The following is a 27,406-nucleotide window of genomic DNA, read 5'->3' on the forward strand; positions in this document are numbered from 1 at the left end:
TTCTATTTTAACAGCAAACGTCTGGCTTCTTGGTTGAGAATAGATCATAAAGGTGCAAAGGTGGAAGTGCGGAGATCAGTGAGGAGTCTTACGACCCAGGAGAGAGATGATGGAGGCATGGACCAGGGTTGTAGGATTTTGTTTATACTTTGAAGGCAGAGCTGACAGGATTTGCTGATGGACTGAATGTGGAGTGTGAGAGAGAGGAGTCAAAAACAATTCCAAGGTTTCTGAGCTGAGCAAATAAAGGCAGAGTTGCCAGAACAGCTAAGGCTGGGAAGACCCTTTTAAGGAGGCTTGGCTGCCATGGAAGGAGAGCCTAAACCTTTGGTGGTTGGCTGACTATCTTTGCCATGTTAACGCAGCAGTGTGACCAGATCCAGGCCTCAGACTACATAGGACACCTCAGTGGGTGGTGGCTGGTGAGGACGGGGTGAGGAGGAGGAAACGCATTGGTCTTGGGTATGTGGCTTGAAGTTTGTACCTGTTCATTAGCATAAACAATCACCCACTTGTTTTGTAATGTCTTGTTCACTGATAGTTTGTACCTAGAGGAAACAAAGAAAAACATTCATGACTTTGGCCAGTAATTGTGGAGCATCCATTTGGATGTATGGTACAGGACTGTGCAACATGGGAAACCACAGAATGTAATCCATAGATCTCTTGGATAAGCAGAAACCTCCATTTTCAGGGTCTTCATCTCGCTCCATCTCAAGCTTTTAAATAGCTCGTCCAATGTCTTGGAGGCTCCCAACAGTAATATCATGTATCATGTAGACAGAAGAGGGCTTCTAGCACATAACAGGCATTTCTAAGTTGCTAAGTAACCATTTCCAAAGGAGAACCCAGAAGTAAAGAGAGATCTGTCGGCTGCAGGGTAGGACAATGACTGGGTCCAGTTTATCTCAGTACAGTCAGGCTTCGTGCTGGCATTTCCTGGATTCTGGGTCTAACACTTTATTCTCCTCTATCCTGCAGGCTTTCTAAACACAGATGTCTGAACATTAAGCTTATTCTTTCGTATTCCATTATGTGATTATAAGTCTCAACCCAAACCATCTTCAAACTGTAAGACAGCCTCGAACTGTAAATTTACATTTTGGTCCGTTGCACAATTTGGCACACACCTCTGTGCACGTCCTGGGTTCCTTCACCTTTCAGCAAACCTTGCTCTAGGGGGATTACTTAGGTCACAATTCTTTGGGTGGCTAGTGTCCTAACTGCTGTCCAAGTCTGCCTTCTCCAGGTCTTCCGGAAGGGTAGGACAAAAGTCTTGTAAAATGATGAGGGTTACAAAAGCAACAGAGAAGGTGTGGAAACGTGTCCCGCTGCCAGTTTCATTTATGACCGTTGGAACTTTCAGAGTCAGAAGCTTTAAAAGTAAACAAACCAAGACGGTCAGTGAGACTGTGACAGCGGGCTTCCGGAAGCGGAAAGTTAAACCTGGGCTCCGGGTTAAGAGCAGGGGACGCGGGATTAAGAGTGCAGGAGGCTTAAGAGAAGGTTCACCGCCTATGGTTGGCTAAAAAAATTGCTGGCCCGGCCAAGTGACTTTTACCTCATGTCCACCTGGACATCTGCTGACGGGTCAAGTTTCACTAACGCCCTGTACTAGAGACAAAACCTAAACTACATAGTCCAAATAGAGACAGACCCTCCCCCTTCCCTCCCTTCCCCCTCCTTCTTATTTTCTTTCTTTATTGTGTATTTAAAAAATTTTTCTACTTTTTCCTTTGCTTCAACACCTTCCTTCCTCTCCCTGTGTCAGCAAATTATCCACCCCACGCATCCACGCCGCTCCGGCTCCTTCTTTTCATCTCCAGGCGTATCGCCGGCTCACTCCGCTCCGGTCGTGCGCGCGCGCCCCATCGTCAATTCTCAATCCTCCCCGCCCCCTTTAAGACAAGGGACTGGGTCTCGGCCCCGCCATCCTTCGCTTTCCCAGGCGGGAACTGTCGCACCCCAAGTCTAGCCTCTCCAGGGCGGCTCTCCGGCGACCGCTGCCCGGTTCGGGGATCCCGCCGCCCCTCCAGCGCCTCCCCGCGTTCGGTCAGCGCGCGCCACGGCTTCCCGAGAGGCCGGGCCCCGCCCCCTACCCCGGTCGCCCCGCCCCGGCCCGGCTCCGCCCCGGGCCGCCGCCGCCTGATTGGCTTCCGCCCTCTCGTCCCCCGGCTCCTCTCCTCCCCTTCGCCCAATGGGCACCACCACCTGGTCCAAAAATTCCCCCGAGGGAACCGAGGGGCTCTGCACGCACCAGCTCTGGCCTGGCTGCGGGGACCGCTGCGGCGGGGCGCGGAGCGGGGAGGGTAGGCGGAGGAGGGAGCGGAGGAGGGAGGAGGAGCAAAAGGTGTTGGAGAGAAAACTTCTAAAAGGAACAGGAAACTTGCCGGGGAGGCGGCGGCGGCTGCGGCTCTCTGGGCGTCCGGGCGGCGCACGTCGCGGGGTGTCCGGAGCTGCAGCGCCGCTCCTGGCGGCTCCCCCGGCGCGGGGCAGGGCTGAGCCCGACACTCGATCCCTCGGGCCGTGCCCGCCGCCGCCGCTCTGGGCGCTGCAGGCGGGCGCTCCGTTCCGCCTCTGCCGCAGCGGCTCCCCGGAGAGGGCGGCGAGGGCGCAGAGAAGAGGAGGGACGTCTTCTGCGGAGCATGAAGCAGCATGTCCGATAAAATGTCCAGCTTCCTCTACATAGGGGACATCGTGTCCCTGTACGCGGAGGGCTCGGTCAACGGCTTCATCAACACGCTGGGGTAAGCCGGGGCGCGGGCTGGGGAGCGCTGGTACTCAGGCCCCTCGGAACCCATCCCAGTCCCTCCTGGCGCCGCCGCGTCCCCCGGCGCCCGCTCCCGCCTGGGGTGGCCGGGAGGCAGGGCAGGCTCTGCGCCCGCGGACAGCGCCGTGCGCTCGGCTCTCTCGCTCGCAGGAAGCTGCCCATAGAGGCAAGACTTTCTCTGCAACTTCGCAATCTCAAGCTCAGAGACGCATCTGAAAAGGAGGAAGTGATTCAAAAGCCCGGAGACAGGCCCGGTGAAGAAGTCTTCGTTGGCTTCTCCGTGGGTTGTTTTGATTAAAAAAATTTTTTTTTTTCCCTTGGAGGTGAAACAAAATGCCTCCTCTTCCCCATCTTTGCTCGCTACCGCTCTCAAGCCCTTGTCCTTCAGGGCCGGGTTTGTAAGACCAGTCAATAAAAGTCCGTGGCCTTGGACACAAAACTCAGGCGATGTGGCGAGCGGGAGTGTGGCTTTGCCCTGCGGGAGGAGCTCACCGTCCCACTTCGCTGAAGTAATTTCCTTTTGGCCTTGCCAAACGGGGACTTGCCCCGCCTCGGGGGCAGCCTGGGGGCTCCGACGGCCTCCTGGGTTCTAGAACTCACACCTGCTTTCTCCCCTCCCCGGGCTTTGGCCCACTGAAATGCTCAACCTCTCCTGGTACTCGGCCAAGTGCAGGGCTCTTGAGATTGGAGTTGATTTATGAATGGGGGAAATAGATATATAAACATAACCGTGTGCTAGATGGTTAAAGAGGACTTCCTTGATTACTAGTATTTTCTCTCTGTCCTGATTGTTAATACCAGCTCGCAGTTTAAACGCACACTGACTGCATTGTATTTTGATGCGTACATTTTTTGGTTGTTGTTACCGCCTGGTCTCAGTAGCTAGACTTCCCAGTCTTAGAGATTTCAGGCTGAGAAACTGGTGTTTCCACTTCGGACTGGTCAATTTTTTCTGCCGTTAGGTTTTAGGGCAGATGACTTAACATGCAGTGTCCGGACGGTGGCTTTGAGCCATGCCATTAATGGAGTGGTGTCTACCCCACAGGGGACGTGGACGTCACCAGAACTTCCCCAGTTTCTGTTATTTGTGCATCTCCCTTAATGGGTGAAAGAAGGGAGGTAGATTTAACTTAATCCCTTTAAGATCAATGTTAAGTGAAACTGAAGCATGTAAGAAAAAAATAGCCGTGACAGGTGCTTTTGTGCTGGGTTTGTAAATCATAAGCTGCCATTTGTTTCCCAGAGAGTTCTTAGTACAAGGTCAGTGTTTGGGCTTCCTGCAACATTTTGCAGTTGGACTCTGCTGCACCTCACCCTTCCCCTCTGTAGACTCTCTAGGTGTGTTTAACCTGGTGGTTGATCAGGAAGGGCTTGGGGGTCAAATCCCGGCTTCTCCGCTTGTGAACCTTATGGCCCTGGGCAAGTTACATAATTGCATCTCAGTTTCCTCACTCATGCTTACTACCTCGTGGGATTGTGCTGAGGAAGAAGTGAGTTAACATAAGGTGCTTAGCACAGTACGTGGCACATGAGCACTTGTATTAAGTGTTAGCTATTGTAATTGTCACTACCTAGGTGACTGTGAGCGACAGTTACAGTCGTGGACAAAATAATAAAAAGGATTAGGAATAGAGTATAAAACCTAGTGAAATAAAAAGCCATGTTTTTGTAGTGTCTTATTCAGCAAAGGTATGTGTCTCGGTCACTACATACTTTAGCAGTTGCCGAGACCGTCCTGTTCATTTTGGAGATAGAGAAACCTAGGGGAAGAGAAATGAAGTGACTTACCTGTGAAGCAGAGGACATTAGTGCCAAAAGCTGGAGCTATAACCCTGTCTCCAGACTCTCAGCCAAGTGTGTGTTTCTTTGGTTACACATTATCTTGAGAAAAAGAAGCTTTAATGTAGCGTATGTTTGTATAAAATATTTATTCGTATTCAACATTTCTTGCTGGTGTTTTGGAAGTTGAGTTGCCTTAGAGTGTGTTTGTGCAGTATTATTTTTCTGTTGACAAACTGATTCTTGTTGAGGTTAATATGACAAGACCTCTGTGCAGCTCGATTCTAAGGTGAGGACGGATCATTGGAAATGCTGCCGCTGGTGAAGCTTGGTGCTCTGATTAGATATTCTTTTTCTTTAACTCATGCCACTACGTTGGCCTGAGAATTTTAGTAGTTACAAAGCTGGCAGGAGCCTATGTTCATGCCACATGAAATGTTATCTAGGCAAAGTAGCATCATCTACTTTGTTAGCTTAGATGACAACTGGTAGATATTTTACTTTACAAGTTTGTTTTAGGACCATGAAATCAAAGCAGCATTATAGTTTTTCATTATACTTTTGTAGGTTCATTATTTATACACCTTTTCTATCAAAGACAGAATACATACTTCAAGTTGAATTCCTTGCTCTTCTGTAGTTGGAGGTCAGTTGTCCAAGGTCTGTTGCTAATTATGACCTTGTTCATATCACTTACTCTCTTTTCGTGTCAGCATGTCTTTGTGGAGAGTAAGAGAAAGAGTATTTGATGTCCCTGCCCCTGGGGTATTATAAAAGTGAATGAAAGAGACAGAAAGGAAAGAGCCCATTTTTTTTAGAGAGTTGCTAGGAAAATCCACATTATGCTTATATTTTTGTGGGCCTTAAATTTCTTCAAAGGTCTGTGAATTGTTAAAGTGAATCAGAGAGCTCCATTGGAGACACTGGCATTGTATCTATTTAGCCAGCGTAGTTTGTTCCGCTGTAATATTAAAAACTCAACGGAAGAGCTAAAAATGAGGCTGAAAGTTTCTGATTTCTATCTTTGCTCTTTATCTACTTGACGCTTTTGGTTGCATGATGGTTTTTCAAATTCACCTTAGGAGGTCGTTAGTGAGAATGGAGTTTACAGCATTACAGGTAATTCATACATATTTATTTGTCTGCAGATAAATTTTGTCTGATTTAAGTATCTCATGTGTAAATTTGGGAGGATACACGTTGTTATTATTGGCTTTTGGGAATTTTTGTAATAAGGTCATGAATTTTTCACCTGAAAAAAATCACAGTTTCACTCTATTAGAGTTTAGTAGGCCATTTTAGAGGCCCTTCCAACTGGAAATGTAGGAAGATTTTTGTAGGCTCTGTGACCTAGCTTTTAAGTTTGATATCTCCGTCTGAGGAATTAGACTGCTCCGGTTGCAAAGACTTGCATTTCCCTTTTTTCCCCAATTATCCTTTAACCAGGATTTACCTGATGTTTCTGAACCCTGAGTTATTGCTAAATGAGGTAGAGTATTGTTCTCCCAGCTTGTATTGGTGCAAAAGGGGCCTGGTTTATGTTTTCTAACTTAATTTTTCATCTAAAGATCTATTTAGGAAACACTTATCTTGACTTAAGGAAAACTACTTTAAATCCTGTTGGATGAAGATGGTGAATATATTTTAAATAAACAATTTTTTTCTTGTACTGTACATTTTAGGGTTATGGTTTTTATTTTTCTTTTAAAAGAGAAGGGAGGACTTTTGGGCTATGTTGTACAATTTCAGATGCGGTGTTGCTTTTGTTTTTGCTTTTTATTTTTTAATTTTTATTTTTAAATTGAAGTATAGTTGATTTACAATGTTACATTAATTTCTGCTATACAGTGAAGTGATTCAGTTATACATATATATACATTCTTTTTTTAATATTCTTTTCCATTGTGGTTTACCACAGGATATTGAATATAGTTCCCTGTGCTATACAGTAGGACCTTGTTGTTTATCCATTCTATGTATAAAAGCTTACATCTGCTCACCCCAACCTCCCACTTCATCCCTCCACCAACTCCCTCCCCCTTGGCAACCACAGATCTGTTCTCTATGTCTGTGAGTCTGTTTCTGTTCATTTCTGTCATATTTTAGATTCCGCTTATAAGTGATATCATATGGTATTTGTCTTTCTCTTTCTCATTTACTTTACTTAGTATGATAATTCTAGTTGCATCCATGTTGCTACAAATGACATTATTTCATTCTTTTTTTATGGCTGAGTAATATTCCATTGTATATATGTATACACACATCTTTATCCATTCATCTGTCGATGGACATATAGGTTGTTTCCATGTCTTGGCTATTGTGAAGAATGCTGCTATGAACATAGGGGTGCATGTATCTTTTTGAACTAGAGTTTTGTCTGGCTATATGCCCAGGAGTAGGATGCTGGGTCATATGGTAATTCTATTTTTTAGTTTTCTGAGGAAGCTCCATACTGTTATCCATAGCAGCTGCACCAACTTACATTCTCATCAACAGTGTAGGAGGGTTCCCTTTGCTCCACACCCTCTCCAGCATTTGTTATTTGTAGACTTTTTAATGATGGCCATTCTGACTGGTGTGAGGTGCTACCTCATTGTAGTTTTGATTTGTATCAAATGCAGTGTTAATTGTCCCTGCCCCATTCCTCCATTTCTTTACACTGAGATTTGCTTCCCTGGTCATTGACACTTCTGACACTTCATATTTTGGGTATATCAACTTGACCAATGGTCAGGTACCACACAGTGGGAGTGAGCATGGCAGAATTCCCAGGACGGGTGGGACAGTAGAATCAATAAAAAGTATACAGTTGTTTCATTGTCTGTTCTCCATGTGGTTGAGAGGTTAGTGAATGACAAGTGTGCACGTGTGTGTGTGTGTGTTTATGCACATCTGTATACATATGTTTAAGTGATTGTTGCCTTTGACTTGAGGTTTCTTTTTGGGATCTACTAAGAATCAGCACCCACTAATTAAGGTCTGAGAAAACACTCAGGTGACCACCCATTGGTACAGTGACTGCCAAGTATCATGATAGTTTTTTACCAGAGTGGGAAAAGATCAGAGCCCTTATTTTTAATTACTGCATGATTTTGGCCAATTCAATGAGCTTTTTAATTCCTTTGCTTCGATGTTCAACAATAGACATCAGGTAGGGGGATGGAGGGTCACACAGTTTATAATTCAGACTTAATTCCTTAGATGGATGAATAAGACTTATGTTTTATTTTTACCGATTATAGTCCTTTGAATTTCCCTTCCTGATCTTTTTTCTGCTTAAAGTTTTAATATTTAAATGGTTGCAGATTTGATTTATTATTATTTTTCTTATTTAATTTTGCTATTCTTATCATGGTTTGAAAAATCTTTCCCTTAATAGGACTGTTTGATCAGTAGAGAGTCATAGATGAAGCAAGGAATGGTTATAACCAATTTTTATATTTGCATAATTTGTAATTTATCTTTAGCCTCTTCTAAACAGAATCCCTCCAAGTAACAGCATTATTTTCTGCTATAACTAGGTATATGAACTTAGCTTTATTTTGGCTAGGGCGTATGTTACTGTGATAAAAGTGTCTAAAAATCCATTGGATATTTGCATATGTGTTTAGTGGGGAGGAAGAAGACAGTATTATCTTGAATATTGAGTTGTTCTGGAAAGTCTAAGGGTTAGTAGTGTCATGTTATGGAACTTTAAATCAGCTGGAGTACAAAGACAGTTTCTGAAGTGGTGAACATAAAGTCTATTTTAAGCTGAAAGGTCCACCATTTCTTAAACTTAAGTCATTCCATAAACAACACTGCAGCTTTTAGACTCTCTCCGGTGGAGAGCTCAGTCAGGTAAACAACCATCCTTCCTTAAGTACCCCTGATCCTTGGCTTTGATAGAAAGAGAATTCAGAAGCAAATGCTTGGCCTCATTCTAGATTTAACAGAGCTTTTTTGCTTAAAAAACTTTTTTTTTGCGTAGGTAGCAATTTTCACAGTCATGTTTTCCCTTTGGAACTGTTCTTGTATAGATAGCGTGTATATAACTTACAGAATATAGACAGGTTACTTTAAAACTTTAAAGTTAAATTCAGACTTTAAAACTTAAATTCAAGGCACAAGGTGTATCTTCATATATGAATACAAAGGAAGTAACAGTGGACTTCTATGACAAATTTCTAGCATAACAATAGATTGAATTTTACTCCTTTTTTTACATCAGAGCTTGGTAATAGATCACCAGATTATAATCAGAGAAGTGAAACTTTAATGGTCATTCATTCATTTATTTAGTGAGTAAAATTGTGCCTTTCAAACGCATAGTGGTTATCTTTCTACTCTCATGCAGATTTAGATGGGTATGTTCTTAATATATGCTTTTAGAAAACCATAATTCTAATTTAATAATATAGAAAATAAGATTCATGGAGAATAGTGAAAGAGAATACAGCAGCTTGTTTATTAACAGTGGTGACACTGCATGGTGAATGGGTGCATGATTTTTATTTTCGTGTCTCCTATATTTCCCAGATTCTATATATGTTTCTTTAGTTAGACATCTATTGCTATTATAGTCAGGAAAGTTAACTAAATGAAAGTGATGTTTTGAAGGATTCTTCAATTTCTTATTACTGTTCATCAACAATGTTCATTTTAAAAAGCATGAATAAAGCATTTTCCTGGTCATGGTCAGTGGAAGAAAACCACAGACAAGGAGGCTGCATGTTGCTGAAATAGATGATCATATGTTTACCATAAAAAATATTTGTTCCTAGTTATTTATTGTTGGTATTTTAAAATGTATTATGGAAAAATGTTTGGCCAGTAATGCTGAGCCATTATGAATGGTTGGTTTAACTTGTGCAGTAAATATATAGTTTATTTTATTTTAGAAGTCTGTTTACACATTTAAGAAGTATGCCCTTCAGCATGGCTGACTTGTTCATTTTAATAATCTTAGTACCCATTATGGAACTTTTATTGTCTGTCAGTTTCTATAGGCATTACTTTGTGAGGGATCTATGTGTGTGTGTGTGTGTGTGTGTGTGTGTGTGTGTGTGTGTGTGTGACTGAAATCATTCAATTAAGTGTTTCTATTGAATATCTTTGAAATGGATGGATTAGCCCTCTCAAAATTCAAATCAATGATTGGTTAATGATGCTATTTTATAGTTTATTCTGACACAAACCTATAGAACTCCAACCCTGAATTAAGAATAAATTATCAGTTTATTCAGAAAAAAATTTAATCATAAAATTGAAAATGTGTCCGCATCATGAATCCAGTCTATGGACCTTTCCTGGTGATGTGGTTTATGCTGGAGGGTGCTGCAGACTGAATCATTGGTTCACCTGATGCATATTTAACGAGCCCTGACTATGTGTTAGGGATACAGTATGAAGAGATGCCAGATATTGTGCTATTTTAAATTATTATCTCAAAAACTCAAACTTCCTTTGAGAATTTGTGGTATGACACTTGACTAGGATCTATGGGAAACTAAAGGCATTTGATAGTTTTGCTCTCACAGTTGTAAATGCCACAAGATCAGGAACTGACTCTGACTTTATAATCCTTGTATGCTCAGCACCTCACACAATTCCTGGTAAATGGTAGGCATTTAATAAATATTTGTGAAATCAATGTAGTCATTATTTAGTAATGGAGACAAGATTGGTATTGAATAACCACAACATAAAGCAATTCTTTTCAAATAAAGATGATTAAAAACAGTATTCATAGGGAAACAGAAGAGGATTCTTTCTCTGGCTGGTATGACCTGAGGAGGACTTCAAGGAGGAGGTGATATGTATCTGAACTTTGGAGGATCATTAAGATGAATATTTGTCTCAAATCTGTATCCATAATTTGATCATATATTCTTGGTACTTTTTTCTTTTATTAAAAAAATTGGTGAAGTTTTATTGTTTGTTTTAATAGCTCCAAAAAAGGAAGCAAACAATTTGATATTATTGAGATATGCAAAGATAGAAGAAATAATCAAAAAACATATTTGGTGCTTATTTATCAAATGTGAGAGCTTTAAGTTTGATTCAGACCCTCTGAGTTTATTTGGACTGCCTTCAATCCTTGTCATGTGTGCTGAGTTTACTGAGACCAGAGATAAAGAGGGCAGGATATAAAGCCCAGAAACTTGGCAATTTTTGGGGGGAATTTTACAATGTTTCCAGCTCCTTTGCATATTCTATTTTCACTCCTTTCCCCCTTATTTTTCCTTAGCCCCAATGTTTCGTAGTTTTTCTTCATTAATCATGAACTTCAGTAGTCTTCTAGATCCCTGGAAGCTTTGGCATTAAGGACAACTTTCCATCTGTAATAAAATAGTTCTAAATTTTTTTGTCTCATAGTGCCTGTGACTATTCAACACACACACACACACACACACTCTCTCTCTCTCTCTCTCTCTCTCTCTCTCTCTCCCCCACTTGGCATAGAATACCCTTCTGGTATGTGTGGAGTACACCATGCCCTCATTTCCTTTTGGTGTTTAACAAGCGATAGAGGCCATAGATAGAGTCCCATGAATGCCGGGAAAGACTTAGGAAGTAAAACAAAGCATAATCTATATTCGTATCTAAATTCTTAGAATTCAAGCATGTGTTACTGAGGTTCTATCTATTAAAGTGTTTGAGTCATTGTTAAAGTGTCATCATAAAAATCTCTGTGAAAATTACGAAATGCTGGACTTTTATATGTTGGTTATCCAAAAAAATTCCTCAGTGGAGTCTTAGAAAAAACTTTTAGGTTTTTAATTAATTCCTAGATATCTAGCTCTCCAAGACCTTGTGGTAATGACTGATTATGAAATAGATATCATCAGCCACTATGGAGAACAGTATGGAGGTTCCTTAAAAAACTAAAAATAGATTTACCATATGATCCAGCAATCCCACTACTGGGCGTATACCCAGAGAAAACCATAATTCAAAAAGACACATGCACCCCAATGTTCATTGCAGCACTATTTACAATAGCCAGGTCATGGAAGCAACCTAAATGTCCATCAAGAGATGAATGGATAAAGAAGTTGTGGTACATATATACAATGGAATATTACTCAGCCATAAAAAGGAACGAAATTGAGTCATTTGTTGAGACGTGGATGGATCTAGAGACTGTCATACAGAGTGAAGTAAGTCAGAAAGAGAAAAACAAATATCGTATATTAACACATGTATGTGGAACCTAGAAAAATGGTACAGATGAGCCAGTTTGCAGGGCAGAAGTTGAGACACAGATGTAGAGAACAGACATATGGACACCAAGGGGGGAAAACTGTGGTGGGGTGGGGATGGTGGTGTGCTGAATTGGGCGATTGGGATTGACATGTATACACTGATTTGTATAAAATTGATGACTAATAAGAACCTGCAGTATAAAAAAACAAACAAAACAACTAATACTAAACTTTCATTGGGTTATCTGTATGGAAATATGTTAATATAAATGTTTCAGACATTACGTGAAATTTCTAAAAATCGTATATGTTCTGGTATAGTGTTATAAGTCATAATTCTGGTTATTACTTTAAAATGTATATCTCAGAAAAAACTAAATTTCCTTGTCAATTGCACTATTATGAACTTTCATCAAATCTTTAAAAAAAAAAAAAGAAATAGATATCATAATATCTAGCTCTCCAAGACCTTGTGGTAATGACTGATTATGAAATAGCCACTAGGAGCAGACACTACTGCTGTCCGTATATCTCCTGTTTAAAGAGGATTCTGCAAATTGTGTAAGGAATTTATGGATCAGCAGGCTAAATATAAGAGCTCAAACAAACAAACAAAAACCCAGCAAAAAGAAACTGGGTTAAGAAATTCTTGATTAACTTTCTAGCGGCAAATAGAAGTATTATTTGTAAAAATTTCAGAGAATAAAGTGCTCTCCAACTCACATTTAGTTAAATTATTTGCAAGCCTCATATTGAATTGTCTTGGAACTCTTGAAAAACAATCTATAGGTATCCCTTGCTATACCAGTTCTTACTGTGTTGTCACAAAAGCACCAGAGATTTGGAAAGCAAAGGACATTTGCATATCCCTTTGCCCATATGGATAAAGCTTAAGAGTTGAATATTAGAACTAAGGTTCCATTGTTTGTAAGGAACAGAAACCATTTTTGGCCAGCTTAATTAATAAATTTCCTTAAAGAAGGAAATTTATTAGTATAAAAATACTGGAGGAGCTCCAAGAAATTGAATGATGAGCTCAACAACTGAGCATTAAGAAAGGCAGAGAAACCCAGTGCTGCTGTGGGCATCTCAGTAGCAGAACCTTCTCTCTGGGTCCTGCCATTTACATGACTAGGATACAGCAATTCTTATACTCTGTATCTCTCTTCTTTTTTTCTTTTTTCATTTTATTATTTATTTATTTATTTATTTATTTATTTCTGGCTGCTTTGGGTCTTCGTTTCTGTGCGAGGGCTTTCTCCAGTTGCGGTGAGCGGGGACCACTCTTCATCGCGGTGCGCGGGCCTCTCACTGTCGTGGCCTCTCGTTGCGGAGCACAAGCTCCAGACACGCAGGCTCAGTAGTTGTGGTTCACGGGCTCTAGAGCACAGGCTCAGTAGCTGTGGCTCATGGGCCTAGCTGCTCCACGGCATGTGGGATCTTCCCAGACCAGGGCTCGAACCCGTGTCCCCTGCATTGGCAGGCAGATTCTCAACCACTGCGCCACCAGGGAAGCCCAGTATCTCTCTTCTTAACATTGAAAATACAGAGTGATAGAATTTGGCCCCTCTTGGATTATTCACTTATGTCCATAAAAGAAAGTCGCGAGGCCAGATCTGACTACCAGGGAGATCACTGTGAGCAGGGCTGCGAGTTTTGCCTGCTTGTGGGTCATGGTGATAGGGCAGAAGGAAAGCACAGAGGACCTGGGCATGAGCTGAGGTGTTACCACTTAGTAGGTAATTTAATAGTAACTTCTTAGCACCTTTTAAAATAAATTATGGTGATATACATAACATAAACTGTACCATCTTATTCATTTTTAAGTGTAAAATTCAGTGACGTTAAGTGCACTCACAATATTGGGCAACCATCACCATTACCCATTTTCAAAACTTTTTCATCATCCCAAACAGAAACTCTTTATCCTTTTGACAATAACTCCCCATCGTCTCCCCCACCATCCGCCGTAATCCCTAGTCTAGTTTCTGTCTATGAATTTACTTATTCTAGGGGCCTCGTATACGTGGAATCATACAATATTGATCCTTTTGTGTCTGGCTTATTTTACTAAGCATAATGTTTCCAAGGATCATCCACATTGTAACATGTATCAGTACTCCATTCCTTTTTATTGCTGAATAATACCCCATTGTAAGGATACAGCACATTGTGTTTCATCACAATTCATCAGTTGATTATCATTTGTGTTGTTTGTATTTTTTGACTATTATGAATAATGCTGTGATGAATATTTGTGTACAAGGTTCTATGTGGACATATGTTCTTAATTCCTTTGGGAATATACCTAAGCAGGGGAATTGCTGGGTCATATAGTAACGTATTTAACATTTTGCCTCAGCCTTTCCTGTGCTCCTTACCCTGCTTTACCTCTTTTTGCATACCATCTTATTACATACAGTATAATTTACCATTTATTGTGTTCATTGTTTATCATCTATCTACACTGGTAGAACGTAAGCTCTTTGAAGGCAGAGATCTTTTGTTTTGTCACTGAGCATCTCAAGTGCTTGACTCCATAAATATCTATTGAATGAATATTTGTTGAATTAAGATATGCATATTCCCAAATCTTTAAGTAGCTGTTAATATCAGTCCCTTTCTGGAAAAAAGTCAATGTAATTGTAAAGTCAGTGTAATTGTTCTTATTAAATATTTTGAGAATTCATATGGATAATTCTTTTAAAATGGATGAAGGTTGTCACTGGATTTATAGTGCCATTAAATCTTGCTATAATAGGTACTTTTATAATCTCTTGGGTCATATCTCTGCACCTACCTAGTCCAACATGTGATAAAACTTACAGCCTGGAAAAAGTAATGTATATAGCCTTATTTAATGAGTTGTATGTTATAGGCACATTAAAGTTAATATTTATGAAAGTTCAATTTTGTTTTTAATGTGTGCAAAGAGTTGAATTTTTAAGCATTTTGTGAGACCATTTCTTAATTTCGATCAGCCCTTTCTCTTAGTGGATAATATATAATACATCCAGGGAAATATTTTATACTTTAACAGCTATCAGCAGAAAAGTTTAGTTGGAAATAATTTGCTAATTTGAAATCAGAAAGTAATTGGGGAATTTATAGAACTTTAGAAAAATAGAAGAGAGCATACAACAACTTGTAATTTTTTTTTTAAAGTTTTTAATCATTTATTTATTTATTTATTTTTGGCTGTGTTGGGTCTTCGTTTCTGTGCGAGGGCTTTCTCTAGTTGCGGCAAGCGGGGGCCACTCTTCATCGCGGTGCGCGGGCCTCTCATTATCGCGGCCTCTCTTGTTGCAGAGCACAGGCTCCAGACGTGCAGGCTCAGTAGTTGTGGCTCACGGGCCCAGTTGCTCCGCGGCATGTGGGATCTTCCCAGACCAGGGCTCGAACCCGTATCCCCTGCATTGGCAGGCAGATTCTCAACAACTGCGCCACCAGGGAAGCCCCAACAACTTGCAATTTTTATTTTTGAAATTTAGGAGTAAGTGTCTGGAAAGGGATAGGCATTTAAATATAGGTTGAGGAGAACAAATGAACGGTATTTTTGTTTTTCATTACTTTATATTCTTTCTGTTGACTAAGTCTGTTTTAATGTGCTTTGCCTCAGTCTTATTCTAGAAGACATGTTTGGCCATTCTCTTTAAGAACTTGAAATTCTCTGGTGTTGTACTCTTATTCTTGGCATCCTCACTGGTAGCAATGTACAAATGAGAGCTTCTCTGAGAGCATATTTGCATATAGGACAAAGAAATAAAGTGAAAAATATAGATATGTAAAAATTACAAAATAATTTAAAAAAGCAAAACAAGGTCGTTCTAGTCCCTCTATTTCTAACATCCACTATGATAGATGTTTAAAAATATAATATCTTTAGAAAATAATTTTGAGATGAAAGATGCAAAATGTTATCAGAGTTTTGCTTCATTTCTATAACATCCAGATTAACCCTTTTGAAGTGTATCATACCAAGTAAAGACAGTGACTTAAAAAATCTCACCCAAATCACCAAACACAGTTACGTTAGGAACGCAAAGTAAGTTAATGATTTAAGGACTAGTTACTTGTGTTTGGCTAAAGTGTTCAAGGTCGTTGCTAGTATTAGGGACATAACTACTTAAAACATTTGCATTTCAAGTAGATTTTTGGTTTCAGCCATGTTTTTAAAGAGGGTAATTTCAGTCTTGGTTTGTTAAAATAGGCAGGGAAGGTAAAGGATGGAATTTTGTTGTATTGAGGACTCTACTTGTGGCTAGGAATGGTAAATACTATGACATTTTAAATCAAATCAAGACTCGTTGATGAAAGTGTTAGTTATCTAAAACTTTACTAAATTAATCCATTGCTAGGATTAATAACAAATGATAAAGGGCCTTTATTTACCTTTCTTCCCTATTTACCTGGCAGGACATGATTTAGTAATTGAGTTCCAATTCTAAATCCATGTCAAGAATGAGTCTCCTTTCCTGGTCAGTACAAATGAAGTCATTGTATCTGTCAGGGTGAAACCAAGTACTTATTTCTGAAGTCTTGGCTGCTAAAGAATCTCTCAGAACTGGCTCTTAAAAATTATCAAATTGCAAGTAGAAAAACACTTTGTTAATTACTGGAGAATCTGAATAAAGAATTGTTTAAGTAAACTGACATGTACAAGTTTTGAGAGGCAGTAATTACTTTGGCAAGAAGATATCCATAAATTTATACCCTTAACATTTTCTAAAGAGTAGATCAACATTTGTATTGCACATTTTTTTTCAAAATAGAAGTTATAATAAACTCAAAGAATTAATATCAACTGAATCATTTAGTTTGAACTGTATTTAATTTAGCAAAAAATGCATATTTATTTTTATTTCTGTATCAGAGATTGCTAGTTATTCCCCCAAATTAATTTTTCCCTCTTCCATACTGATAGAAGTACTTGAGTTTGTGGATGCTGGGAATAAAGACCACGTTCTCTAGCCTCCGTTGTAGCCAGGTGTGGCCTCAGACTATAATTTGTGGTTACGTTCTTAAAGGAGAGGTTTACTCTCCTCCTTCCTTTCCTCCCTAGCCAATCCCCATTCAGCTATTTGTAATGTGGCAGGGAAGAAGCCACCTTGAACCATGCGGATGAGGCCAATACTTCAGGGATAATAGAATATCAAGAAATGAACCTGTTCTCTGGACAACCTCAAATCCTGGCTCTACTGTATTTGAACAGAAGATGAAACTAGATGGGCAGACAAGGACCAGATCATGTATTCCCTATTAGGCAGTGTGAGGCCATTGATGGATTGTTAAGTGGAAGAATGAAATAATCAGGTTTTGTTCTAGGAAGATCAGACGGTGGTAAAGAGAAATAGAAGAAGGCTGCAAATGGCAGGCATGGGAGGAATCAGGTGATACATGAAGGCAGCCTGAATCCAGCAGCTGGAGTTGGGAATGAAGAGTAGCTTGTCATCAGAATCATTGAAGGGGCAGTATCTTTGTTTAGTGTTTGCCTTTAGACCCCAAAAGATTTATGAATTAAAATATTCATTGTTGCTTTATTACTTTAAAAAATGGAACATATAGACTTGAAAGAAGTTTCCCCTTCATTTGCTTACAGTTGGTTAGAATGTCATTAAGCCCAGTATGACTTCAGGCTTTCCATGGTTCTGGGGGGAGGTACAAGCCTTGTCTTGTACCACATTTCCATCCTCTGGCTCTGTTTCAGGCATAAGGCCCTTTTTTCCCCCTTTTTAGTTGCACAAACATTCTGAGCTCCCTCTTACCATAGGGCCATTTCACATGTTTGTTTCCTCTGTCAATTGGTTTCCCCTCTTAACCCCCTACGCCTTTCACCTAATTAATGCCTGTTTATCATTCAGATTTTGGCTCTGTGATGCTTCTTTTTTATTTTATTTTATTTTTTATTGAAGTAGAGTTGATTTACAATGTTGTGGCAATCTCTGCTGCACAGCAAAGTGACTCAGTTATCCACATACAGACATTCTTTTTTTTATATTCTTTTCCATTATGGTTTATCACAGGATATTGAATATAGCTCCCCGTGCTATACAGTAGGACCTTGTTGTTAATCCATTCTCTATATAATAGTTTACATCTGCTCATCCCAAACTCCCAGTCCTTCCCTCCCCCACCCCCCTCCCCTTGGCAACCACAGGTCTGTTCTCTATGTCTGAGTCTGTTTCTGTTTTGTAGATAGGTTCATTTGTGCCATATTTTAGATTCCTCTGTGACACTTCTGCAGTGAGCTTTTCCTGATCTCCCAGACTGTGTGAGCTCCCTTTGCTACACATATGCTCATACAGCACCATATGCGTTTCCTTCAGAAAATTTATCCCAGTTGTAGTTTCAGTTGTACTTCTATTTATAAGATTATTGGATTATGTATGTTTCGCCCACTAGACTTTAAACTCTGTAAGGGGAGCAGCCGTGTTGTGTACAATTATGTCCCCAATATCTTGCACAGTGTCTGTCACATAATAGGTAGTCAATAAATATACTGAACAAATGAATAACATTTTAGCATAATGGTTAAGAGGATGAGTGTTTGATTCAGACAAACCTGGTTTCAAATTACGGCTTTACTCCTTTTAATGGTATGATCCTTGGAAGTTACTTAATATTGAGAACCTCAAATTCCTTATTTGTAAGGTGGGATTATTGCCTGGTTTATAGTATTGCCATGATGACTAATGGCAGTTAAAATATGTAAAACACTTAGTAAGCATCAGGCCCTTAGAATTAGGCACCTAAGTGTTAAATAGGTGGAAACCATTATTATTATTATTATTATTACTACTGTTATTATTATTATATCTGAAAAATCAGCAGGAGTCTCTTTGGAGGCTTGGCCAAGTTCATATTGCATTGATTTAAAAGTTCTGCTGTATTATGTTTATAAAAATTTGCAGTAAACCAGTTTTTCAGCTGGTATTTGTTTAGTAGGCTATTCAAAGGCACTCCGCCTTATCTATTGTTTATTTTGGTTTGGGACCTTTTTTTTCCCCTTCCTTACTTAGATAATGCATACTACTAAACTGCAGGCACTTATAATTATCTTTTCTTAGTGGTTTGATGCATGCTATCTTTTTGATGTAATGCAAACACCTAAAGTGTATCAGCATTAGTAATAACCTTAGAATTGCTTGGCATATATATATATATATATACCATATCTTCCTTGACTAGAATTTTCAAGTCTTGTTAAATTTTAAAGCTGACATGTTATTTCAGTTGCTAACATTTCTTCCCTACTGGAACATAGTGGTAAAAGGAAACAGTTTTGTTTTATTTATTGAGACAAAACAAATGTTTGCTTTGGAGCCATTAGAATGGATGTTTTGCACAAGTTTCCTATTGGCCAAGAATTCCTACTAAACTTCTGTGACTGTTAGAGGGATTAGCAAAAACATTTATCTAACTTGGATAATGAATCAGTTGACAAGTAAACAAATTGGTCTAGGATAGTCTTGTCAAATTTTAAACAGTGACTGATCAAATGATAATGGTTACTTCTCTTTAGAATGCTAATGAATTTCAGACAAAATCGTAGGGATATGAAAGGCATAGAGAGTGTATCTTACTCCTGCCTCTTAGACATTACCTAATGAACAAAAATTATCCAGGCTGTAGCCTTCTTTTGGTTATGCCATAAAAGGAGATTTTACTATTTACTACAGTCTTAGTGCGTATATGCACACAGACTATTGAAGAACTCTTAAAATTAAAGCATTGAAAAACACTTAAAGAACACTTTCTCTGCAAACTCTTGTTAGAAAATTTCTCTATGAGAAGCTATTTGCTTTCAGTTAACATAAATTCCTTATGGCGCGGTTTATGCCAGTTGTTATTTGTAGTCATATTGGACTAACTACTAATGCATGAGAGAAAAGTGCCACATTCCTCGTTATGACAGTGAATTAGTCAATCTGAAGACCATTTATTAACCAGGATTTTTTTGGTTGCAAGAAACAGAAAACCCAATTAGAACAACTGTCAGCAAAGAAGAGCACTTTCTGGTTGAGGTAGCTGAAAAGTCTATGCATAACATTGTTACAGACTCTCTCTCTTTATCCCTGATTCTGTTTTGTCATCAATATTAGTCCCATCCTCAGGCAGACCTTCCGCCTTTGGTGGCAAAGGCTTCAGCCTTAGCGTATCCCCTCCTCTTACATCCAGAGCTGAATAGAGAGTGCCTCATTTCCTCAGACTCTAAAAGTGCTGCAGTCATCACTGTGCAGTGACTAGGCTCACAGTCTCATCTTCAGCCAAACACTGTGGCCAGAGGAGGGGATGCTCTAATGACAGACGTCATCATGCTCTGAGTGGAAGAAGAAGAGCCCTTCCCCATTCCTCTTTCAGGGCTCAGTTGCCAGAAGGAAGGCAGTGGATGCTGGAAAGACAAAGACAACACGTGTCCGTTGTAGCCAGATAGGATCACCCCGTGGCCTTGACAAGCCATGTTTCCTATGTCCTTATATCAGGTTTTAAAATATGAAGCCCTTAATTATTTTTGGTACTTATATAAGGCTATTCTCTTTCCAGTTTACTAGTTTTGGGCTTTATACTAACACTGTTTCAGGCGGAGCCTACTGCCTGATGAAAAGTAGAATTGTCTAAGTACTTTACATGCTGCAGTAAAGCCTCGTTAGTCTGGTCTGGTCTAAACTTTTCTTTAGCATCAGCTCCTGAAGAAAAGCATTCTGAGGATATCAGGGGTGAGGGTCGTGGTGAAGGGTCAGAAAGGGAAGGCAGCATTTTATTGTAATGTTGATGCAAAATAAAAAAGGGAGAGGAGCTTAGGAAACAAACTTTTTCAAAATGTGTACACTATTCATAAGTATATGAATAAACCTGCTTTGATAAATGAATCTCATCCATGAAGGTATATGATTTGAACCTCTTCTCACAGTAAATTTGATTGTGAACGTATTTGCTTTTAGTTTCAATAGCTTTTGTTTAGACACAAGTAGCTTATCCACTTTATGGAATGATTGTGGCACCTGTGTACACAGTGTACAAGAATTAGTTATTATGATGGGGATGTGTACAAAGCAGGCTGTAATATAAGCAGGATTTAAAACACAAATTTTAAAATTGAAAAATTATTAATTCCAATATCAAAATTGGAAAATTTTGTAGCTAAAATGCTTTTAATTAAAAATTCCTTCTGTAAAACAAATATTTACTGTGCCAGAGTTAGATTTGAATTATAATTAATATGTAATATTTGAAATGTATGTAATATTTAGATCTTTATGTAATATTTAGAAAACACAGTAAATTTTTCTAACTCTTAAGAGTCAGTGTCTTCAACTTTTTTTTTTTTTTTTGGTCATATCTTAAATATTTAAAACTTGGGTCCATCTTGAACTATTGAACAAACTGGTTGGTTATGAAATGACTGTCTAGAACTCACATTTAATTTCAAGGTTGAAGTCAAACCATTGAATAAAAAGATGTTTGATAATGAGTTTTTAAAGGCAATATTGATTTTGGAAAGAGCTGTTTACGTGCTTAGATTTGAATTCTAGTCTACCGTGAAGAGGTTGAGAACTTGGACAAATCATTTAATCTCTGAATTCAGTTCCCCATCTTTAAATTGCGAGTACTACTAATACTTGTCTTCTGATCTTCAGTGGTCCTTTGGGAGTAGGAAATGATGCTATACTTGTGTGAGTATTTGGAAAGCTCTACTGGTACATGCTAGATATTTAAAAAGTTAGAGTTTAAAAATTTTAAAAATTCAGTTTAATGAAACTAAAAAAGTTCACACATTTCTCCCACCTCCTACCCCCCACCTCTTGCAACTACCAATCTGTTCTCTCTATCTGTGAGCTTTTTTTTTTTTTTTAAAGAATCCATATATAAGCGACATCATATGGCATTTGTCCTTTTCTGTCTGACTTATGTCACTTAGCATAAGGCCCTTAAGGTCCATTCATGTTGTCACAAAGGAAAGATTTCCATTCTTTTTTATGGCTGAATAATATCCTATTGTATATATTCATTAATATTGTGTTTCGATAATATTCCATTTTATGTGGTATATTCCACAGTTTCTTTATCTGTTCATCTATCAGTGGACACTTAGGTTGTTTCCATATCTTGGCTATGGTAAATAATGCTGCAATGAAATGGGGCTTATATATCTTTTCAAATTAGTGTTTTTGTTTTATTCAGATATATACCCAGAAATGGAATTTCTGGATCATGTACAGTAGTTATATTTTTAATTTTTAAGGAATCTCCGTAATGTTTTCCATAGTGGTTGCACCAATTTACATTCCCAACAGCAGTGCATGAGGGTTCCCTTTTCTCTACATCCTTGCCAACACTTGTTATTTCTTTGTCTTTTTGATAATAGCCATTCTAACAGGTGAGAGGTGATATCTTATTGTGGTTGTGATTTGTATTTCCCAGATAATTAGTGATATTGAGCATCTTTTCATGTACCTGTTGGCCATCTGAATGTCTTATTTGGAAAAATGTCTATTTGGGTCTATTGCCCATTTAAAAATTGGATTGTTTGTTTTTTTATTTTTTGCTATTGAGTTGTATGAGTTCTTTGGATACTTTGCATATTAACCCCTACATATATGACTTGCAAATATTTTCTTCTATTCAGCAGGTTGCCTTTCATTTGTTGATAGTTTCCTTTACTGTGTAGAAGCTTTTTAGTTTGATGTAGTCCTGCTTGTTTATTTTTACTTTTGTTGCTTTTACTTTTGGTGTCAGATTCAAAAAATCATTGTCAAGGGCTTCCCTGGTGGCGCAGTGGTTGAGAATCTGCCTGCTAATGCAGGGGATACGGGTTCGAGCCCTGGTCTGGGAAGATCCCACATGCCACGGAGCAACTAAGCCTGTGAGCCACAACTACTGAGCCTGCGCGTCTGGAGCCTATGCTCCGCAACAAGAGAGGCCGCGATAGTGAGAGGCCCATGCACCGCGATGAAGAGTGGCCCCCGCTTGCCACAACTAGAGAAAGCCCTCGCACAGAAACGAAGACCCAACACAGCCAAAAGTAAAAATAAAATAAATTAATAAAAAAAAAAAAATCATTGTCAAGAGTGATTTCAAATAGGAGCTTACTGCCTTTGTTTTCTTCTAAGAGTTTTATGGTTCCAGGTCTTACGTTAAGTCTTTAATACATTTTGAATTAATTTGTGTGTATGGTGTAAGAAAGTGGTCCAGTTTCATTCTTTTGCATGTGGCTGTCCAGTTTTCACAACACCATTTATTGCAGAGACTATCCTTTCCCCATTGTATATTCTTGGTTCCTTTGTCATAAATTAATTGACCATATATGTGTGGGTTTATTTCTGGGCTCTGTATGCTGTTCTGTTGATCTATGTGTCTGTTTCCCCCCCCCAATACCATACCGTTTTAATTACTATAGCTTTGTAATAGAGTTTGAAATCAGGGAGTGTTATGCCTCCAGCTTTGTTCTTTCTCAAGGTTGCTTTGGTTATTCAGGGTTTTTTTTTGTTTTTGTAGTTCCATATAAATTTTCGGATTGTTTGTTCTACTTTTGTGAAAAATACCATTGGAATTTTGATAAGGATTGCACTGAATCTGTAGATTGCTTTGGGTAGTATGGACATTTTAACAATATTAATTTTTCCAATCCATGAGCACAGAATATCTTTCCATTTATTTGTGTCTTCAATTTCTTTCATTAATGTCTTGTAGTTTTCAATATACAGCTCTTTCACCTCCTTGCTTAAATTTATTCTTAGGGTTTAAAAATTGATAAAGTCATAAAGAGGTCACCTAAACATATTTATTAGCAACAGTTGAATCATATTACACATTTTAATATCAGTGGTTTATTTTTCCAGATTTGCTATAACTGTAAAGGCAGGAAAATGTCTCCCCTGTAGCAGTGATGCAAATAAAAAGAAAATGTTGAATTAGTTACATAACTCAGGATTTTCTTGATTCATTTTGTGTTTATTGATAAAGAAACATATTTGGAAAAGAGAAATAATTTATACTAGTTATATACATAATTAAATATCTTGGATATTTTGGATAAACCACTGTTTTAGGCAGTGGTTTTAAAACTACACTCCAAATATCATCTAATTACAATTCAGCAGATCAGTCATGATATTTGGAGTGACATGAAGGTAGCCCACCTTATTACTTTTTTTTAACCTTGAAACATGAGAGAAGAGGTGAGACATAGATTTAAGATTTGTTGATTTTTAAAAAGAAGTCTAGTCAAGCTATTTCTTAAAATTGCAGTGTTCAGGGAAGTTTAAAGAGTGAAATACTAAGCATAGTTATGTGTCTACATCAAGATATTCATAAATGAAAGGAAATGTAACATTAAGTGAGGGAAAATAAAGCATTTCCTATCACATCCTTACTGTTCCTGTTTTTAAATTACAGGCTCTTTAGAGAAAACTTTAGCTACTTAGCAATTCTGTAGGCCATGGATGGAATACTTATGAGTCTGGCCTAGTAACAGCCCCTGTACTGCCAAGTTCTTGGAATTTAGATTTTCGGCAGTCAGGGAAGAGGCTTTTGATTTGTTTGTGAAAAGGAGGGAGGACTGAACATCCCTGTGGTGCTGTGCTGAAGAGAAGGGAAGAATTAGAAAGGGTGGGTGCCGGGGAAGCAGCAAGTCCCTACTGTATGGCTTTTTTACATTCAGAGAGAATTCAGTGGTTTAGAATATTGAATTCAGCAGGTAACTGAAGAGATGTCATTTCACTGATTTAACACTGAAATATAGGACTCTCCAGGGGAAAAACTATAAGGCTTTTGGTGGACCCTTTACTGTAGGGACTATCCACAGAATTACTTTGAGAGAGGAAACTAAAAAAGGAATGGGGTGATTCTACTGGTAATACTAAATCTCGGTCCAGAGTGAGTGAATCATGTGCCTTTTTCATAGACTTTCTTCAGACAGGACAAAAGCAAGGGCCAAGTGCGATGGTGAAGGGTAATTTACAATTAGGGTAATTTCTACTCCTTTACAATTTAGGGTAATTTCTACTCCTCCCGGCAGCAGTTGTCAGCATCTACAGGGATGAGTCCTTCCAGTGACAAAGCCCTTAGTGTACAATCCAGAACCAACACACAGTTGCAGAATCGTTTTGTCTCCTAATGGATGTATTTTTTCCATGTAATTTGTTGTTACGAACGGTCTGTGACTTAATGTGCAAAGCTAAAAACTTAAAAAAAAAAAAAGCTGAAAGTTGTATTGGTTTGTGGGAGAGATTTTGTTACTAAATCTACGTTTGTTTCTTAGAGGATGTCCAATAAGGTAGGGTAACCATGGAGGTTTGTCTTTTTCTTCTTGATCAGAAGTTTGGTTTGAAATCATCAGTTTGGCAATTGAGCCCTAAAGACAGTTGCTCTAAAAGACAGTTAAAAAAATACTTTGAACAAATTTTACTTAATATCTGTTTAAAGCTTGACATTATGAAAGGGAAAGAATGAGAGAGACAGATATAGATAGGGTACTAAGGGGAGCGTGGGTTACTTAAAGACTGTAGTTGGTTTTATTATGGAGCAAAGTGGTTGCTGACGACATTGTTTTTCTCTTACCTCTCCAGCGGGGAGAGAGAGTCATACCGTCTTGGAGGAAACTGGGAAATCTTACCAAAATGTCAATTGTTGCTTGTCCCTGGGAGACCTCTTTTGGAGAAGAGTGAAAGTAGTGGGTCCCTCGTGAATATGAATCAGTGAATTATTTGGGCAGGATAAAAAAATCCATTGTGTACATTTGATTTCTTGGTCTTCAGTTTCATTCCGTAGGATGGCAGGAGGTTGAGAAATGAGTTGTTTTGCCTTGAAAAAGAATCTGCTTTTGGTAGCGTAGATGTAGGAGCAGCCAAAGTGAAAGCCACCAGATCACATTCTTTTTGTTTTTTATTTTTTTTTATTTTAGAATTTTATTTATTTTTTTATACAGCAGGTTCTTATTAGTTATCCATTTTATACATATTAGTGTATATATGTCAATCCCAATCTCCCAATTCTTAGGGACAGTTTTGGTGAGAAAATAATTGTAACGAATCAGCTGCTGTTTAAACATCTCTAAAGACCTTTTTTTGAATAAGGGAAAGCAGTGACCCTGGTTCCTGTTTCTTGTGTTTTTTTTTTTTTGTCTTTTTGTCAGATAGGAATCTGATCAGTATCAGTTAGAAGAAAACCATTTTGCAGATGAAAGGAGATACCTTTTCTTTTGGGTCCAGGAAATGCAAGTGTGAAACATAGACAGCCTGTCTATAAAAGGAGTTAGAAAGTAGGGCAGAATATTCCCATCCATTCAAATAAAGGGCAGAATGCAGAAGATGATACCTTCCTTGAGTTTGTCTTTGTAAAATTATTTTCCTCACACTTAAAATTCTAAAGATGAGGCATAGAACTTCAAGAGAAGCTTCTATAATGGTAATTTCCCCTGTGACTTTTGCTTGTTGCAACTTGATTGCTCTTGAGTGTGGTATTAATTTACCACATGGAAACTTCCAAATACAAATTATGTTGCTAAGGGAGAAGAAAAAAAACCTGGCTATTAATGATAGCAATATTTATAAACAGGGCCCTTTAAAACAATGTGGGCAGAGGGGATGGAATCTTCCTTTTGAAAAGAGATGTGTAATTCCTTTGCTTCCCATCAGTTTTTTTAAAAAAAATGTTTATTGCTTTATTTTCTAGACTTCTTTTTAAATTAATTAATTAATTATTTATTTATTTTTGGCTGTGTTGGGTCTTCGTTTCTGTGCGAGGGCTCTCTCGTTGTGGTGAGCGGGGGCCACTCTTCATCGCGGTGCGTGGGCCCCTCACTATCACGACCCCTCTTGTTGCGGAGCACAGGCTCCAGATGTGCAGGCTCAGTAGTTGTGGCCCACGGGCCTAGTTGCTCTGTGACATGTGGGATCCTCCCAGACCAGGGCTCGAACCCGTGTGCCCTGCATTGGCAGGCAGACTCTCAACCACTGCGCCACCAGGGAAGCCCCTTCCCATCAGTTTTAAAAAAAGTTATTGAGCTCTACGTTAGCCATGAACAGCTTCCTAGGAATATGAGACTATGTTATCTTGAGGAGAGGATCTATTTTATCCTCTGTTCCATACAGCCCTTAATTGAGGTGCTAATATTTGAGATACTCTTCAGCTTATTAGGGGTTGAGGCAACCAGTTATTAGCTGTTAGTTGTGTTTCCACAGAAAAAGGAATTATGAAAGGAGTTAGCCTCATAATATATTTTCAAGGAGAGTGATATTTCTGTAAAATGCCTGCTGAATAGTGTGTCTTCTTTCAACAAAACTAGGCTAAGGTTAAGATACGAGAATTTCCGTAAGAACTTTAAAACATCTTGATCCTAAGGTATGCTTATGTTCAGAGAGTTTTTCTTTATCTTTTTGGGGGGGTCATGTTCCCCTTTGAGACTAAGAGAAAATTTATGTTGCAACTTCCCATGAATATATACAAACATAAGATTTTACATATATTGAGGGTGTTCAAAACTCCCTAAAATCCACTCCCACCCATGCTTGGGAGCACTTGTACTAACATATAATAATGGTCCTTACATTAAGATGTAAGCTCTGGGTTTGGTCTGTCTTGTACTCTGCTGTTTCCCCAGTGCCTAGGACCATGCCTGGCTCACAATAGCACTCAATGGATATTTGTTGAATGAATGACTCAAGGA

The 27,406-nt window shown here is 38.8% G+C and overlaps 1 protein-coding gene across 3 annotated transcripts in view; it reads left to right on the plus strand.

The window, feature by feature from the left end:
• The first annotated feature begins 2,328 nt into the window (after positions 1-2,328).
• Positions 2,329-27,406, plus strand: part of ITPR2 (inositol 1,4,5-trisphosphate receptor type 2) — a 521,140-nt gene continuing 496,062 nt past the window's right edge. For 2 of the 3 annotated variants that reach the window (XM_057555894.1, XM_007194868.3), the window contains exon 1: positions 2,329-2,747. In XM_057555894.1, the coding sequence (XP_057411877.1) occupies positions 2,656-2,747 (92 nt within the window). In that variant the 5' untranslated portion in view covers positions 2,329-2,655. The remainder of the gene's footprint in view (positions 2,748-27,406) is intronic. The other variant, XM_007194867.3, reaches the window with a different exon arrangement.

This window comes from Balaenoptera acutorostrata, chromosome 11 (assembly GCF_949987535.1).
Source record: "Balaenoptera acutorostrata chromosome 11, mBalAcu1.1, whole genome shotgun sequence".
Lineage (NCBI taxonomy): Eukaryota > Metazoa > Chordata > Mammalia > Artiodactyla > Balaenopteridae > Balaenoptera > Balaenoptera acutorostrata.